This window comes from Babylonia areolata, chromosome 20, assembly GCF_041734735.1.
Source record: "Babylonia areolata isolate BAREFJ2019XMU chromosome 20, ASM4173473v1, whole genome shotgun sequence".
In the NCBI taxonomy this organism is placed as follows: domain Eukaryota; kingdom Metazoa; phylum Mollusca; class Gastropoda; order Neogastropoda; family Buccinidae; genus Babylonia; species Babylonia areolata.
In genome coordinates this window covers 22,743,813-22,760,672 of record NC_134895.1, presented here as the reverse complement: position 1 = coordinate 22,760,672, position 16,860 = coordinate 22,743,813, and the positions used below count along the sequence as shown (strand labels likewise).

The 16,860-nt window shown below is 41.5% G+C and overlaps 1 protein-coding gene across 1 annotated transcript in view; it reads right to left on the bottom strand.

The window, feature by feature from the left end:
- Positions 1-118: 118 nt before the first annotated feature.
- The window catches only part of LOC143295309 (protein YIPF1-like), an 18,488-nt gene continuing 1,746 nt past the window's right edge, over positions 119-16,860 (bottom strand). Inside the window, exons 2-9 of the mRNA XM_076606940.1 lie at positions 13,734-13,767; positions 13,178-13,314; positions 11,077-11,242; positions 9,727-9,840; positions 8,800-8,954; positions 7,098-7,217; positions 6,612-6,674; positions 119-4,177 (exon numbers count right to left, since the gene is read on the bottom strand). Of these exons, the coding sequence (XP_076463055.1) occupies positions 3,770-4,177; positions 6,612-6,674; positions 7,098-7,217; positions 8,800-8,954; positions 9,727-9,840; positions 11,077-11,242; positions 13,178-13,314; positions 13,734-13,767 (1,197 nt within the window). The 3' untranslated portion in view covers positions 119-3,769. The remainder of the gene's footprint in view (positions 4,178-6,611; positions 6,675-7,097; positions 7,218-8,799; positions 8,955-9,726; positions 9,841-11,076; positions 11,243-13,177; positions 13,315-13,733; positions 13,768-16,860) is intronic.

Below are 16,860 nucleotides of genomic sequence, written 5' to 3'. Positions count from 1 at the left end.
GTTTTATGGTTTGTCCTAATAATATTACCAACAAAAAGAGGAGCAAGGAAGAGAGACAAAAAGTATTATAAAAAACAAAACAAAACAAAACAAACAAAAAACAAAAAAACCCACAGCATTTTGTTCCCTTTTTATTTTCAAGACAAACCATATTTTCCATAAATCAATCTCTCTCTTTTGCTCACTCAAAAACACACATGCTAAAGCAGACGCATTCACACGTTAAGAAGTCACACACAATCATAACTTAATCAGCACATACACAAACCCACTTATTTCCACAAAACCTCTCATGGGAACAAAACCCATCAACAAAACCCAAATGCACAGATTATCAAACCAAGCAGCAATTCTCAGTTGTTCCAAAAATAACCAGCCACAGTCTCTGGTTCCTTCAAAGCCTGAGTCAATGAAAAACTCCAGTAAATGATAACTCAAAATGCATATTCACCACAATGATAATGTGTAGCATCCTGCACTCACTAGATTACAATGTGGGAAGGAGCAGGACACCCCTCATGACAATCATACTGGTAACAGCAAACCAATGAATGAAGCTCAATACATTTCCCTTGTTTAAAAAAAAAAAATGCACAAAAAAACACACCATAATTCTGACCTCCAAGTCTGCAAAGATAATAAATTGTCCCCTGACTTGTCCACATGCCTAAAACTGAAAGAAGAAGAAGAAGTAAAAAAAAAAGAAAGACTGAACAGATACTGCACAATATCCTTTAAAACATTTTTACAGAATTGTCAAAGAAATGTCTCTGCTGATTTCAACATGGGCTTTTCCTCTCCATGCCTTGCTCTGCCCCACCTGTAATTTTTCACAGTGGTGGTCACAATTGTGAACAGGGCAGAATTCAATTCAATTACATTGAATTTAACATACTTACCATGACCCACTGGGGTAAACTCAAGCAGGGGTCTGAATCCGTCGTGTGCAGAACATAGCTCGGCCCAAGTGGGGCAATCTGTTAATCATCTGTTCATCCCTCTTGGAAAACTCCTGTAAGTCATGTACTGTGTTGATGAGAGACCACACAGACTTGGATAACCAAACTGGATCTTGGGTCTCCCTTCTACCAGCAAGTGAAGGTAATAAAGAAGTAAATGACATGTTGGGGAAAACACTTAAGAGCCTAAACGAGGCTCTTACAGTAATTTAATGTTGTTAGCTCTCATTCAGTACTGGTATCTTTTGGTTTGATCAACCTAAATCATAAGTAATTTCCCTTTCAACAATCAAATGCAACCACATGATTATCTTTAGTTGTATTGCATTAGTCTTTCTCACAATAGATTTCTCGTGTGAAATTTGGCCTGCTCTACCCAGGGAGAGAGTGCACAAAAGTGCAGTGCCACCCATATTTTTTTTTTTTTTTCTGACTGCGAGTTAATTTGTTTTCCCATCAAAGTGCATTTTGCTGATGATTTTTCCCAGGGACAAACCTTTTGTTGCTGTGGATTCTTTCACGTGCACAAAGTGAACCACAAGAGACCTTGGCTTATTGTCTCCTCCAAATAACTATGTTATGTGACTAAAATATCCCCCACTCATTAGTAGTGAATACTGTTAAAAAAACAACAACAGAAAGTGGAAATATGATGACATAATCCCTGTAATGTAAAGAAATAATCTAAACAGCTTCTTTTTTCACTATCTCTGGATTTCTTTCAGACATTAATGTACAAACTGAACCACCAACACAGTTATCATCACCTGCCAGTAAGGTGACACACCTCGTTGTTACATCTCCAAACCCTGTTTGAAAGCAGACATATGGGTGTAGAGGGGAAGAGACAAGTGAAGGAATGTATATAAGAAAACAGTGAGTGTGATTAAAAAAAACAACTAAATAAAAACAGTAAGCCTGCTTGACACGATCATCTTTCAAAATTACCTTTACATTGTTCAATCAATAAATATTTCAGGCTCATACACAATTGAATAACTTATTCCAAATAAAGATGTGAAATCTCTCTTTTCTCTTTTTTTCTCTTTTAATTGGAGGAATGCAAGAAAATCACAAACATGCACACACACACATGCACACACTCCTCCCCCCACCCCACCCCACCCATTCATCTAAACAAGATTGCACTTTTTTTTTCAGACACAGTATGAGCTTCTTCTTCCAGGAAAAGTAAGTGCATTTAGTGACAGCAAGCTGTGCTGATGATCTTTTCACATATCCAAAGAACTCCAGAAAAGGAGAAATCAAAATGGGCCTCCAAAACCAAGCAGTCATGGAACATAAACAACAAAACCAAAACCAATATATTTTGAAAAACACGATCATTCTTGAAAAAACCCAACAACAAAAGCAATAAAGACAAGCTCCCCACAATATGCACAAAACACACTGGAGCCCAAATATCACAAGGTGTTATTTGCCCAAGCACCTGTACATCAGAAATAGTACAAATTCGTTAAAATATGTCCCAATCTGTTGAAGTGCCAACCAGAAATGGTCTTTTAAATCTAAAGTGATTACTGCAATGACTGAACAATGATGCAAGCATGACTGGTGTCTCATGAAATGGTGCGGTCAAGGACAGAACATCATTTTTTGCAAGTAGAAAGACCATCCTATAGGTCTGAGCTTGCTGCAGACCTATTTTTTACCAGTAAACCGGAACCCCAGAAACAACCTCCACTGCAGTCTAACAGAATCCCTCATCTTTATCTATGGATTATGTCCCAAAATAACCATATACAGCATCCATATTTGGTTGAATGCGGACAATACATTGTTAATGTATATGAAAGGATTAATTGTATGAACAGCCTCCAAATCCATCTGAGAATTCAAAGGGTATCTGTATCAGCTGAAGTCTGTAAACCTGTATCCTACATAATGTTACAGACCTGCTTGGTCTGAAGAAATCCCACATTCCAATACAGTTGTCTGAAAGCTTATCTCCCACACATCCTGTTAAGCAGTTTGTTGAAATCATGTAACATGGACCTGTGCAGCAGTTTGAAGCAACCTTGAAAACGACCTCAACTGTCAGTGGCCTCTTGGATTTATGTATATATATATATATAACTTTCTGTTTTAAACTCTTTTCCAGAGAACCCACCTGTCCTTCCTGCACCCTAAGCCATGCAGGTGAAGACCACTCATTACAGGATTCCCACAGTTTAAACAAAATTCCACACTTTTTCCAAGGTTTTTGTCCAAATCCCTGTGTTACATTTTCCAAGACTCCAAAAACAAAATTGCACACACACAAAAAATACAAGTATACAAAAGCTCAAACACTATTTTTGACTATAATGCTTAAAGAGAATTACCACACATCCAGCAAAACTGGTGATGGTAAAAGTTTTGTAGTGATTACGAAGTAATTACTGGTAAGATAGATTTAACATTTATCCGTTCATGTATTTTTTCAAGGGTGACAACACAAAAGCTTAATACATTGTATTCTATTGAGACACAACTATTTGCAGAAAAAAAGAAATCTTACATTACTATTCAATTTTCACCACTGATGTTTCCTGTGTTTTTGTTTTCTTTCTGGTTTTTTTCTCCTAAGTATGATACCGTAGGTCCGGTGAAAGGTATTGTAAAAATTCCAAGACTTTTTCCAGACTTAGCACAGTAAATATTCCCATATCCATTACTTTTCAAGCCCTGGAAATGGGTCTTCCTCCCTCCCCCACCTAAAGGAATGTCACAGACTTCCACACCTCTGTGGGAACCCTGTCCCCACTGTGTGTCGGTTGGTTGGTCCTGCAGACACCACCCGTCCTCACTCACTGAGCGTTGGGTCCTGCTCCACCAGTCCCCATCTTTCCTGACTGTTGCGACGACAACGGTGGTTGCTGTGGGGGAGCGTTCTCCTGTGAGGGAGCCTTGTTCCTGCCTGGCACAGCGTCAGGGTTGGGCTTATGTGCAACGGAGTCCTGTCCCGTGTTTGACTGGTTGGCTGGTCTCTCTACAGCAGCATTCGCTGCGGGTCCAGGTGGTGGTTGCATCACATTCTGTGACTGCTGTCCCTGCGCCGACTGTGCGTTGTTCTGACTGGGATGGTTATCGTTCTGGAGGGTGAGACTGGTCGGGATGTTGTGCGATGGGTTGACAGGGGGAGCAAGTGTTGTGTTTTTGCCTGGTGCTAGAGTGGTGGGCCCTGCTGCTGTGCTGGGCACATGGAAAAAGTAGAGCTGTAACAAAGTAAAAACAGGTGCAGAAGTACTCCACTGATGACAGACAATCTGTAGAGCTGAAATAAAGCAAAAACAGGTGCAGAAGTACTCCACTGATGATACTATAGAGCTGAAACAAGTAAAAACAGGCACAGGAGTACTGCACTTATGATACCATGGAGCTGAAACAGAAACAGGTGCAGAAGTACTCCACTGATGACAGACAATCTGTAGAGCTAAAACATACACAACAGGTGTTAAAGCACTCCACTGACAAGAGTATGTTGAGCTGAAACAGACAAAACATATGCAGAAGTACTCCACTGATGACATTCTGTGGAGCTGAAGCAGACACAACATCTGTAGAGTGGAAACAGACACAACAGGGACGGAAGTACTCCACTGACAACAGTCTGTAGAGCGGAAACAGACACAACAGGGACGGAAGTACTCCACTGACAACAATCTGTAGAGCTGAAACAGACACAACAGGTGCAGAAGTACTCCACTGACAACAGTCTGTAGAGCGGAAAGACACAACAGGGACGGAAGTACTCCACTGACAACAATCTGTAGAGCGGAAACAGACACAACAGGGACGGAAGTACTCCACTGACAACAGTCTGTAGAGTGGAAAGACACAACAGGGACGGAAGTACTCCACTGACAACAGTCTGTAGAGCGGAAAGACACAACAGGGACGGAAGTACTCCACTGACAACAATCTGTAGAGCGGAAACAGACACAACAGGGACGGAAGTACTCCACTGACAACAGTCTGTAGAGTGGAAAGACACAACAGGGACAGAAGTACTCCACTGACAACAGTCTGTAGAGTGGAAAGACACAACAGGGACGGAAGTACTCCACTGACAACAGTCTGTAGAGCGGAAACAGACACAACAGGGACGGAAGTACTCCACTGACAACAGTCTGTAGAGCGGAAACAGACACAACAGGGACGGAAGTACTCCACTGACAACAATCTGTAGAGCTGAAACAGACACAACAGGTGCAGAAGTACTCCACTGATGACAACCTGTAGATTTTATCAGTTCTGTTTTAAAAGTGTCGGTGCCATGGCAGAATCGGTGAGGCTGGACCTCTGTTCCAGAGATAAAGGTTTCAGCATGGTGCTGCGTCCTCTGGAAAGGCACTTCACTCTGATTTTCCTCACTCCACCCTGATGTGAATGGGTACCTGACTTTGGCTGGGGAAGGTTTAAGCGGCAGAAGGAGAGGATTGGTCCCCGCCTTCCTACACCAAGCCACACACATGTGGAGTGATGGCCTAGAGGTAACGCATCCGCCTAGGAAGCGCAAGAATCTGAGCGAGCTGGTTCGAATCACGGCTCAGCTGCCGATATTTTCTCCCCCTCCACTAGACCTTGAGTGGTGGTCTGGACGCTAGTCATTCGGATGAGATGATAAACTGAGTTCCCGTGTGCAGTATGCATTTAGCACATGTAAAAGAACCCACGGCAACAAAAAGGTTGTTCCTGGCAAAATTCTGTAAAAAATCCACTTCGATAGCAAAAACAAAAAAAACTGCACGCAGGAAAAAATACAAAAAAAAAAAAAAGGGTGGCGCTGTAGTGTAGCGACGCGGCTCTCCCTGGGGAGAGCAGCCCGAATTTCACACAGAGAAATCTGTTGTGATAAAAAGAATTACAAATACAAACACGCAGTGGATATCAATCCACTGTCTTGATGGCCATAAAACTAAAAGGCAATGGAACTTTCAATCCGTATTTTTTTTTTTTTTTTTTTTTAAACTGTACATGCCATAAATCAGCCATGAAATTCTATGGTCATGAAAGAATGAAAACTGTTTGCAATGACTGACATGTCAAATTTTCTATGACATGTCACTTGCTTGCTGATTACAAGTGAAAGCATGCTTTGTTTTGCTGAAGCTGATTGATGACTGCATCATTTTTTCTTATCTCTTTTTTTTTTATTCCCAGTTTACTGATGTCTTCTTTTTTACCTTGAACAAAAAAACAACAAAAAAACACTAACAAAACATGTTAGTGATGCAATTTTTCAATTCACATAAAGAATACTGGATTAATAATCACAAACCATTTACCCTGAATTCTATCAATTTTTCTTTCATTGAAAAAAAGAGAGTGATATTTTCAGTGCTAGCACAATACAGCATATCTGCTCCACCTAAATAGTATTTTAAAGGCCTGGAGGCACACAGAGTAGAGGAGAGCATGAACAGGATAAAAAAAGCACCACACTGGTGAATATTTTGGCAATGGAAAGATGCGAGAAGAATGCACACACTTACTCGCTAACTCACTCTCACTCACTCACACACATGAAACTATACTCTGCAAAGTCCATTTTTCTAACACCTACCCCCCCCCCCCCCCCTCACCCTACCCCCACCCCTCCCGGCCACCCCCTAGTTGTGACAAAGAACACAGCACTGACAGACTCACCATAAAGCCCATGGCCAGTGCACCATGCAGCAAGAAGATCAGGACCATCGCCCCAATCGCAACCTGTCACCAACATCAGCAACATCATTACATGTATCACACCACGGTCTGCAACATGGTCACACTTTCATCACCACTCCAACGGCAGCCTGATAACATTTACAACATCACACCTTAGTCATAATCAAGAACAAGGTCACACTTCATTGTAGTATATCTTACAAGGATATTCACAATTTTGTTTGTGGTATTGTCTGTTGCCTCATCCACATTCACATTGTCTTGACATATGCATTTTTTTTTTTTACAATTGTTGATTCAGCTTCATCAGAATGGCCAATCAGCTTTTCTTTTCTTTTTTTCCCCCCAGAAAATGGACATTCTGTTTTTGATTTTAAAAAAACCAACAACAGGATGGAAGAGGTGAATCTTCAAAAGGTACGGAGAAGCGGAGAAGCGAACCCAGAAGCTGCCCCTCTCACCAACCTGTTTCTTGTCCTCCTTGAAGGCAGGCCACACGGCCAACAGCAGCGCCGAACCCGACAGCACCGCGCCCAGCACCACAAGTAACCACTGCAGCCATGCCACCGGTATCACCCACAGCAGCTGTCAGATATCACACACATGGTATCACCCACAGCAGCTGTCAGATATCACACACATGGTATCACCCACAGCAGCTGTCAGATATCACACACATGATATCACCCACAGCAACTGTCAGATATCACACACATGGTATCACCCCACAGCAGCTGTCAGATATCACACACATGGTATCACCCACAGCAGCTGTCAGATATCACACACATGGTATCACCCACAGCAGCTGTCAGATATCACACACATGATATCACCCACGACTGTCAGATATCACACACATGGTATCACCCACAGCAGCTGTCAGATATCACACACATGATATCACCCACAGCAGCTGTCAGATATCACACACATGGTATCACCCACAGCAGCTGTCAGATATCACACATATGGTATCACCCACAGCAACTTTCAGATATCACACACATGGTATCACCTACAACAGCTGTCAGATATCACACACACGGTATCACCCACAATGGCTGTCAGATATCACACACATGGTATCACCCACAGCAGCTGTCAGATATCACACACATGATATCACCCACAGCAGCTGTCAGATATCACACACATGGTATCACCCACAGCAGCTGTCAGATATCACACACATGGTATCACCCACAATGGTTGTCAGATATCACACACATGGTATCACCCCACAGCAGCTGTCAGATATCACACACATGGTATCACCCCACAACAGCTGTCAGATATCACACACATGGTATCACCCACAGCAGCTGTCAGATATCACACACATGGTATCACCCACAGCAGCTGTCAGATATCACACACATGATATCACCCACAGCAACTTTCAGATATCAGACACATGGTATCACCCACAGCAACTGTCAGATATCACACACATGATATCAAAGCCAGGGAAGTTTAACGGTTCCATCAACTACCACAGCAACCCCACTCAACCTGCATCACACAAAGCAACCAGAACACACACACACACACACACACACACACACACACACACACACACACACAATGACAGACAGAGTGATATTGGTAAAATTTTTACCTCGAACATGGGAACATAATAATATTTCTGATAGAGCATCATATTTCAGAAATACACACTCTTGATTGGCAGCTCCTCAATGATAGTATCTTTCCATATTTCCATCAAAACAAACAAAAGTGTCAAATCATTTTCCATTCTTTAAAATCAAACAGATAAAACTAAACACAGGAAAACAATCATGTAGCAGACGAAATTCTCAAACACACACACACATGCACACACAAGCACACACACATGCACAAACACACATAAACTCTCACATAAACATGCACATGCACACTCACACACACACACACTGCTGAATCTGTAAAGTCAACAGATGAAACCACACTAATGAAAAACAATCATGTACCAGACTGAATTCTCAAACACACAGAGAAACACACACAAACACACGCACACAATCACACACACACACACACACACACACACACACTGTTGAAACTGTGAAGCCAACACCTCCGAACAAACAACACCCCACACCACCCCAACTCAACAAAACAATACAAAACAGTGATCGCACAGAAACCACCCAAAGCTCACTGAGATGGGAATATAGATGGCCAGGGAATAGCCATAGAGGCAGATGAGCTCCAGGAATGTGTAGCGCTCAGGGTTGCCCCTCCACCACAGCAAGCCAAACAGGATGAAGGGAACCACCCACCAATAGCTGAAGATGGCAGTGGCCGCAAACGTCACTGCAAAAATACAGGCATTTAAAAAAATTCTTTTAATTGCTATAATAACCGCACTGCTGCCATCTGAGTGGTGCTCGTCACATGAGAGGAAAAACAACAATAACAACAAAACATTCCAACCTTTACTAGGAAACCATAACTGAAATACCATTTAAAAAACCAACAAAAAAGCAACCACCTTGCACTCAACTCAACACCATGGAAAATGTATCTCTGATCAATAGACACCACATATGATATACACAACGAAACAAAAATACAAACGCACAAATGATAACATACACAGTCTATCATGTGCATTTCCCAGTTCAGTCTCTCAAAAAACGTTTTCCATTCTGCCTGTAATCTTATTGACAATGTGCTTCTTGAACTTCTGCTGTGTGTGTGTGTGTGTGTGTGCACGCACATGCGTATGCATGCTTGAATGCTTCACTGTATGTATATTTATATATGCACATGTGCATGCTTGTTTGCTTATGGTGTGTCATACTTGAGTGCATGTACATTAACGTATGCATAACTTTTATTGTAAACGCCACAAACTTCTCTGGGAAATGTGACCATGTTGTTAATGTTATAATCATTATTATAACAATGCATGTGACAATGCAATAACTCTACTGAATATAAACACTTCTCCTGCAGAGTCAATTGCAGTCATCCTCACCAAGTACCACCTCCACTGGTGAAAATCTCTTCAGGTAGCTCAATTCAATATCACCAAGCACTACAAACAATGGAACAGATGTTCAGTTTATCCAGTTTGACAGACCTTTGTGAAAGTCGTACACCCACTGATAGTTCTGTCCAGCAGCCTGCAGATAATTGGCCAGGTTGCCAGCGATACCTGTGGTGAACACCAGCGTTGTGCAGATCCAAAAGGGACCTGAAATGACATTCATCACGATGCTAAACTGCACAATGTCATTTGGCTTTTGGCTTGAGTGTACTGTGAGGCAAAACTGTAACACAGAGTTAAACAGTGCCATGGCTTAACATAAAACCGTACCTAAGGCAAAACTGAAAACTGTACCATTGGGTGAAACTGTAAATTGTATCATAAGTTTAAAACTGTAGCATGACTTGTGGTAAAACTGTACCATGGGGTAAAACTGTAAAGGTAAAACTGCACTGTAAGGTAAAAATGTATCCAGACTTGAGGTAAAACTGTACCACAAAGTAAAAATGTAAATTGTCCATAAAGTAAAGCTGGGAATTGAATCATAAGGTAAAACTGTATCATCAGGTAACACTGCATCATGAGTTGCGGCAAAACTGTACCACAGAGTAAAACTGTACCAAAAAGATAAAACTGTATCATGATGAGGTAAAGCTATATCACAAGGTAAAACTATGCCATACAGTAATGTGTAATAGTGCACAATAACATGTGTACAACATGGTAAAACTGTGAAATAAGGTAAAACCGTACCATGACTTGAGGTAAAACTGTACCATAAGTATGAGGTAAAACTTAACAGGTCAAACTGTAGCATCAAGTAAAACTGTACCATGACTAGCTGGTAAAACTGTACCATAAGGATAAAGTAACATAAGGTCAAGCTATAACATGAGGTAAAAACTGCAGTAAACTGTGTTGTCAGGTAAAAATATAAGTGTAACATGAGGTCAAACTATACCATGGCTTAAGGTCAAACTGTACTGTCAGGTAAATCTTAACAAAAAAGTAAAATGGTCAAACTGCACTACATGTGTAACGTGAAACTATCCCATTAGGTGAAACTGAAGCAAGACTACCAAATAAAACATAACACACCAACACAAGAGCATCAAGGCTTGTATACAACTGTCAAGCAAATACTGCACAATCATAGCAAAAGAGCCAAAACCCAAACAAAAACACTTAAAATATATATATAACTTTAATATATATAACTTCCAAAATATATTACTCTGTTTTTTCCATATTTCCCTGAATCTTTTCAACACTTCCCCACTTCAGTTATTGCAAACAAAGAAGACATCAATGTAACCAACACAAAGATTGTAATGTAAGACTTTTTTTTTTTTTTTTTTTTTTAAATGCTGAACTGAAAGATCAGTTCACCACTTCAAAGACCGTCAGGATTTTGTGTCAATGAAGTAGCCATATAAACCTTACCATACAGATCAGGGTTGGGACGGATGTGTGACTCCAGGTAATTACGGTGAGGTCGAGGCAGCATGGACCCAAGGATACGCCCCCCAACCTGCATGGTCTCCACGTCAAAGAACTGCTGGTAGTACTCGAAGGTCCAGAAAGAGGCATTCTTCTTGTCTTTTATAAACTGCAATATTGAAAATAATGAACCATATAAAAATCAGTGTGAACATAAAGGAATAGATCATTTCTCTAATATGATTTTTTATTTCTTAAAAAGTGTCATGAAAATAAGCAAGAAATTATTCGGAAAGTACAAGATTAAAAGAGAGTTTTAAAGACAGGTTACTGAAATACTGAAATCAACTATACATTGTTAATCCTGACAGCTTCGATAGCAATAGAATAATCCATGCTTCACAATCAGCACTCGCCTCCCATGTGTACATAAACATATGTAATTATACTACAGACATATTAACATACACCTGCATATATAAACATACATAAAACATTTATAAACATGACATTTGTGCTCCCATGACATATACACACTGCCTGAACTGTGGTTTGACTTGGAATGTGTTCCCATCAACCCACATCTACATTCAGCCACACACACTGAAAAAAAACCCCAAACATTTACTGACCTAAATGAAGTAAACTGTCACTTCAAGATTTTGATTCCTCTATAATCTATAGCATTACCCTACCCCCAAAAAAGTTTGAAAATATGACAGCCTTCAATATTTCTACATGTATGTTAGAAAAAAAAAACCCACACACACAAACAGTGACTTTTATTGTTGTTGTTGCTGCTGTCACTGTATCCCTAGTCATCTGCAGAATAACTTTTGACAATGCTGATCAGTCTGTCAGTGGAATACCATTACCGATACAGTGATAGTGATAACAGCATAACTGGTTCTGATAGTTCCAAGACTACGTGATCATACATCAAACTGATTCAAATTGTTTTTTTCAAAACTAAAAATCCAAGAGTGATCCCAAACATTTCTGGTGGCATGTTGGGAGGGTGGCATAAAAAAGAACAAGAGGCAAAGCCTTCAAGACTCACTTGTGCTTTGCGCTTTATCCAGTAAAAGAATCATGAGGAGAAAAAAAATTTAATCATAAAAAAAAGTATTCTGTATCAAATATGATATATAAAATAAGCTTTGGAGAAAAAAAGAAAAAGAAAAAAAAGGGCATGCGAGCAGGATCGAACCATGCATGTTCAGTTCCGAAGCAAGCTGACTGATCCTCACTGCTGCAAGCACATCTGACGTCATTTGCCTAAAATCAATATTGAAAGCGATGTTGTTGTTCTCTCCTTTGTGCGATAAATAAATGTCCTTATGTTGGATGTAATAACACCATTTAAAACATTTTTCTGTGTGTTTTATTATATCTCAATTATTCTTTTATTTCAGTGGTAAAGGAGACGTTGACATCACTTCAAGCACATCACAACACAATCGATAGATCTCTAGATCTGCACAAACCAGTCTACAGTGAGCTGAAAGAAACGACTGATTCACTTTTTCTTTTATATTCATTCCAGTTAATTCAGTGTCCACTTTAGAATATTCATATGCAGTAAACATGTCGATGGGTAGTTAGTATCACTGTATGTGTTCTGTCCAGAATTTCTGTTTCTTTCCTTTTAAATTTAACTGTGAACAAGAAAAACATGGTCATGTTGTCTTCTTAAGAAACTTCATCTAGTATCTCGGTGGGAAACAGTTTTTAGAATTTTTGGATTTCGGAACAAATTTCAATGAAATGAACCATTAATGAAACGGAAATTACAACTTAATTCAGGAGACTTACAACCTATTATTGGTATGACTGTGAAGTTTTTTGTCATACTATGTTTAAACCAAATTTGTCATAGGCAGACAAAGTATTTTCAGAGAAAATGGCAATGTTAAAGTTTACCACGGACACACACACACACAGACAACCAAACATAGGGTTATAACATGGACTCACTTTGTTTTCACAAGTGAGTCAACAACAACAACAACAAAAACACACACCCAAACAACCTCATTGCAAGATAATCTAATAAGCCTTTTTCACAAAAAACAAAAACAAAAACAAGACAAAACCCAGTTACTTCAGTCTTTTCACTGTCATCCTCATCGTCGGAGTCTGCAGCAGAGTGTGGAAAATTAGTGAACGTATGGGTCTTGCCCGGGTCTTGCGAACTCTGGGGCTTAGGCATAGGAGTCCAGTCATCATCATGGGGTATATCTGTGACCAAAATGAACTACATAAAAAAAGCACAACAAAAGGTCTGTAATTTTATGCTCAGTATATCATAAAAAGGAGTGTTGAATAGGCTTTAATATAAAAAAAACTTTAATAATAATATGCACACATTTTATCTTTATTTTAAGCAATGGGAAGCATGACTGGCCAAAAAATAAACATACTTGTTGACTATAAACAGTAATTGTACTTGTAGCATGTTAAAAGACTTGTTTAAAGAAAAAAGAAAGTTGTAAACTTGTGTCAAGGCCAGAGAACCAAAGCTCAGCCTTAAGTGTCTTTCAAACTTTAACCAAATGATCAAAACTAGCTATATTCAATGCTTTCATCTTACAAAACAACTAGAACAATACACTAATAAAAGTTCAGAAAAGTTGTAAAGAATCAAAGATGCAACCAACCTTGGAACTGAAGCTCTGAATCCCGACTCTTTTCCTGAAACACACGGAGATACACACACAACTTTTGTGCCTTTTAACTACATCTAATTTGCTTTTAGTTTTATCTCTTTGGGGATATGGAAGATCACAAATGGGTGATTTTTATTCTATTTTTACAAGTTTAGTTTCAATTCTTTAACTTAGTTTAAGAGTTTGGCAATAGACAGTAAAGATTTAACCAATTATTTTATCCAAAAAAAGTTTAATCAGTATCATCAGCTCATCATCAGCTGCCCCATGGCGGTTGCCGTTGGGGCGCTACAGATGACCTGTCAGCCAGTCCTCTCCATCCATCCCTGTCTTTCGCACATTTGACCGCCTCGCTCAGCTTCAGTCCTGTCCATTCTGTGATGTTGTCTTCCCATCTCTTCTTCTGTCTTCCTCTCTTCCTTCCTCCTCTGACTGTTCCCTGGAGCACTGTCTTGGCAAGCCCCTCTCCTCTTGTTACGTGGCCGAACCATTTTAATTTGCGCCTCTTGATGGTGGTGAGAAGGTCTTCAGAGGGACCAATGGCTTGCCTTATTCTGTTTTTGACTTCCTCATTGGTTATGTGGTCTTTATAAGAGATGCCAAGCAGTCTTCTGAAGCATCTCATTTCTGAGGCCTGAATCCTCTTCTCTGGATAGAGGTAGTACCTTTGTTGCTCGGCAGCTGCTCCTACCTAGTTAGGAGGACGGGCATCACTGGTCCTCATCCAACTCCTAAATCTCTCACGTGCTGACTCCAAGCGTCACACCCCGGTGCACCGCCTCAGCTGGCGGGCTAAACCACGTGAGGGGGTGGTGTTGACACTGCACCACTGGGCGAAGGATCTCCTAGAAGCAGATCACCGGCCAGGGCGGAAGGGGTTCAGAAGGAACTTCAACGGCTAAGTGCCCGTGGCCAGGGCGAGCCTCCGAGTTGGGGGAAGTCGGCCGTGGCCAGGCCTGGAGAGGGATGGGCTCCGCCAGGCGTCATTGCCTAAGATTCGCTACATGATGAATACAACCAGAACAAATTTCATGCCGGCTCGGTCGTCGCCCGGAACACCAAGGACCGCCACAACGCTGAGGCATCAGGACGGAAGTGGAAAATATGCTACTGATGCCACCAAAGATAACACCAAAGATAACACTAAAGATATCACCAAAAATAAGATCAGGGCTAGGTGCAACAATATAGTCGTCGGCACATGGAATGTCAGGACACTGAATACTCCTGGCAAGCTTGAAGAACTTACCCATACTATGAACAGATACAAATGGAATGTGTTAGGGATATGTGAGATGAGATGGAAAGGCACGGGAGAAACAACAACCCACGAAGGCCACAAGCTTTACTTCAGTGGAAGAGATGACAGACACGAAGAAGGTGTGGGATTCCTTGTGCACAAAAACACAGCTAGCACAGTGATGGGATGCAGACCAGTTTCCAGCAGGCTCATCACCATACGCCTACGGGCTTCACCTTTCAACATCACAATCGTGCAAGTTTACGCGCCAACCACAACACACTCTGATGAAGAAATAGAAGATTTCTACCATCAAGTACAAGAAGTTATTGATGAAACACCAAAGAAAGACATCCTAGTTGTTCAAGGGGACTGGAATGCAAAGATCGGAGAAGATGCACAGGAAGACTGGAAAGGCATATGCGGGCCCTACTGTAACACAGAGACCAATGACCGAGGCTTGAGACTGCTCGAATTTGCAACGCTCAACAACCTCAAAGTGACCAACACATTCCACCCCCACAAAACATCCAGACGGTGGACCTGGCACAGCCCAAACGGATCCCACCACCAGATAGATTACATCCTAGTGAAGCGACGCTTCCACACATCAGTCAACATCGCCAGGACACGCAGCTTCCCCGGAGCAGACATTAACAGCGACCATGAGCTTGTCATGATGTCCTTCCGCCTACACCTCAAGAAGATGAAGAAGAAACAGGACCACACCAGAATTAAGTTTGATCTGGAGAAATTAAAAGACCCAGACGTGGCAAAAGTCTTCGAGGCCAAGATTGGAGGAAAATTCGCCCCACTCTTGTTACTTGACGCAGACGGCACAGATGCAGACACTTTCATCGACACATTCAACACCGCAGTGACTGAGACGGCCAATGAAGTTCTAGGCAAGAAGCGGACCACCAAGAAGCCTTGGGTCACACCAGACTTACTCAAGATGTGTGACGAAAGGAGAGACCTCAAGCAATCTAAGTATGGAAGTGATGAGGGAGCGGACAAGTACAGGCAAGCAGACAAGCAGGTCAAGAGGAGCATGCTCAAGGCAAAGGAAGACTGGATTACTGATCAGTGCAACAACATTGAACGGAACCTCAAAGAAAACAACGCCAAGAAGGCCTACCAAATAGTGAAGGACCTCACCAGCAGCAAGCAAGGACGGCCCAGCACCATTCTCGACAAAAACGGGAAGTGTCTGACCGAGTCCAAAGACATCTTGAACAGGTGGACAGAGTACACCGCAGATCTATACTCACACCGTGCAACAGGAGACACAGAGAAGCTCAACACCCCTCCGGCAACAGACACAGACAGCTTCCCCATCCTCAGAGAAGAAGTGGAGGAAGCAGTGAAGTCCCTGAAGAAAGGAAAATCAGCAGGCATTGATAACATCCCAGGAGAACTGGTACAAGCAGGGGGTGAGGCTATGATCGATGCGCTACATGCAATCAGCCAGAAGATCTGGGAGACAGGAGAGTGGCCAACACAATGGACCCAGTCTTTAGTGATCACTATACCCAAGAAAGGCAACCTACAACAGTGCAATAACTACCGCACCATCAGCCTGATATGCCATCCTAGCAAAGTGATGCTCAGGATCATATTGAACAGGTTAAGACCCCAGGCTGAAGCAATTATAGCTGAAGAGCAGGCAGGATTCAGGGCAGGACGCAGCACAACTGAGCAGATTTTCAATCTGAGGATTCTGAGCGAGAGATACCTTCAACACCAACAAGAACTCTACCACGTATTCATAGACTTCAAGAAGGCATTCGACAGAGTGTGGCATGCGGCACTCTGGGCGACCATGAACTACTACAACATCAACGCAAACCTCATCCGCGCCATACAGAACCTCTACGA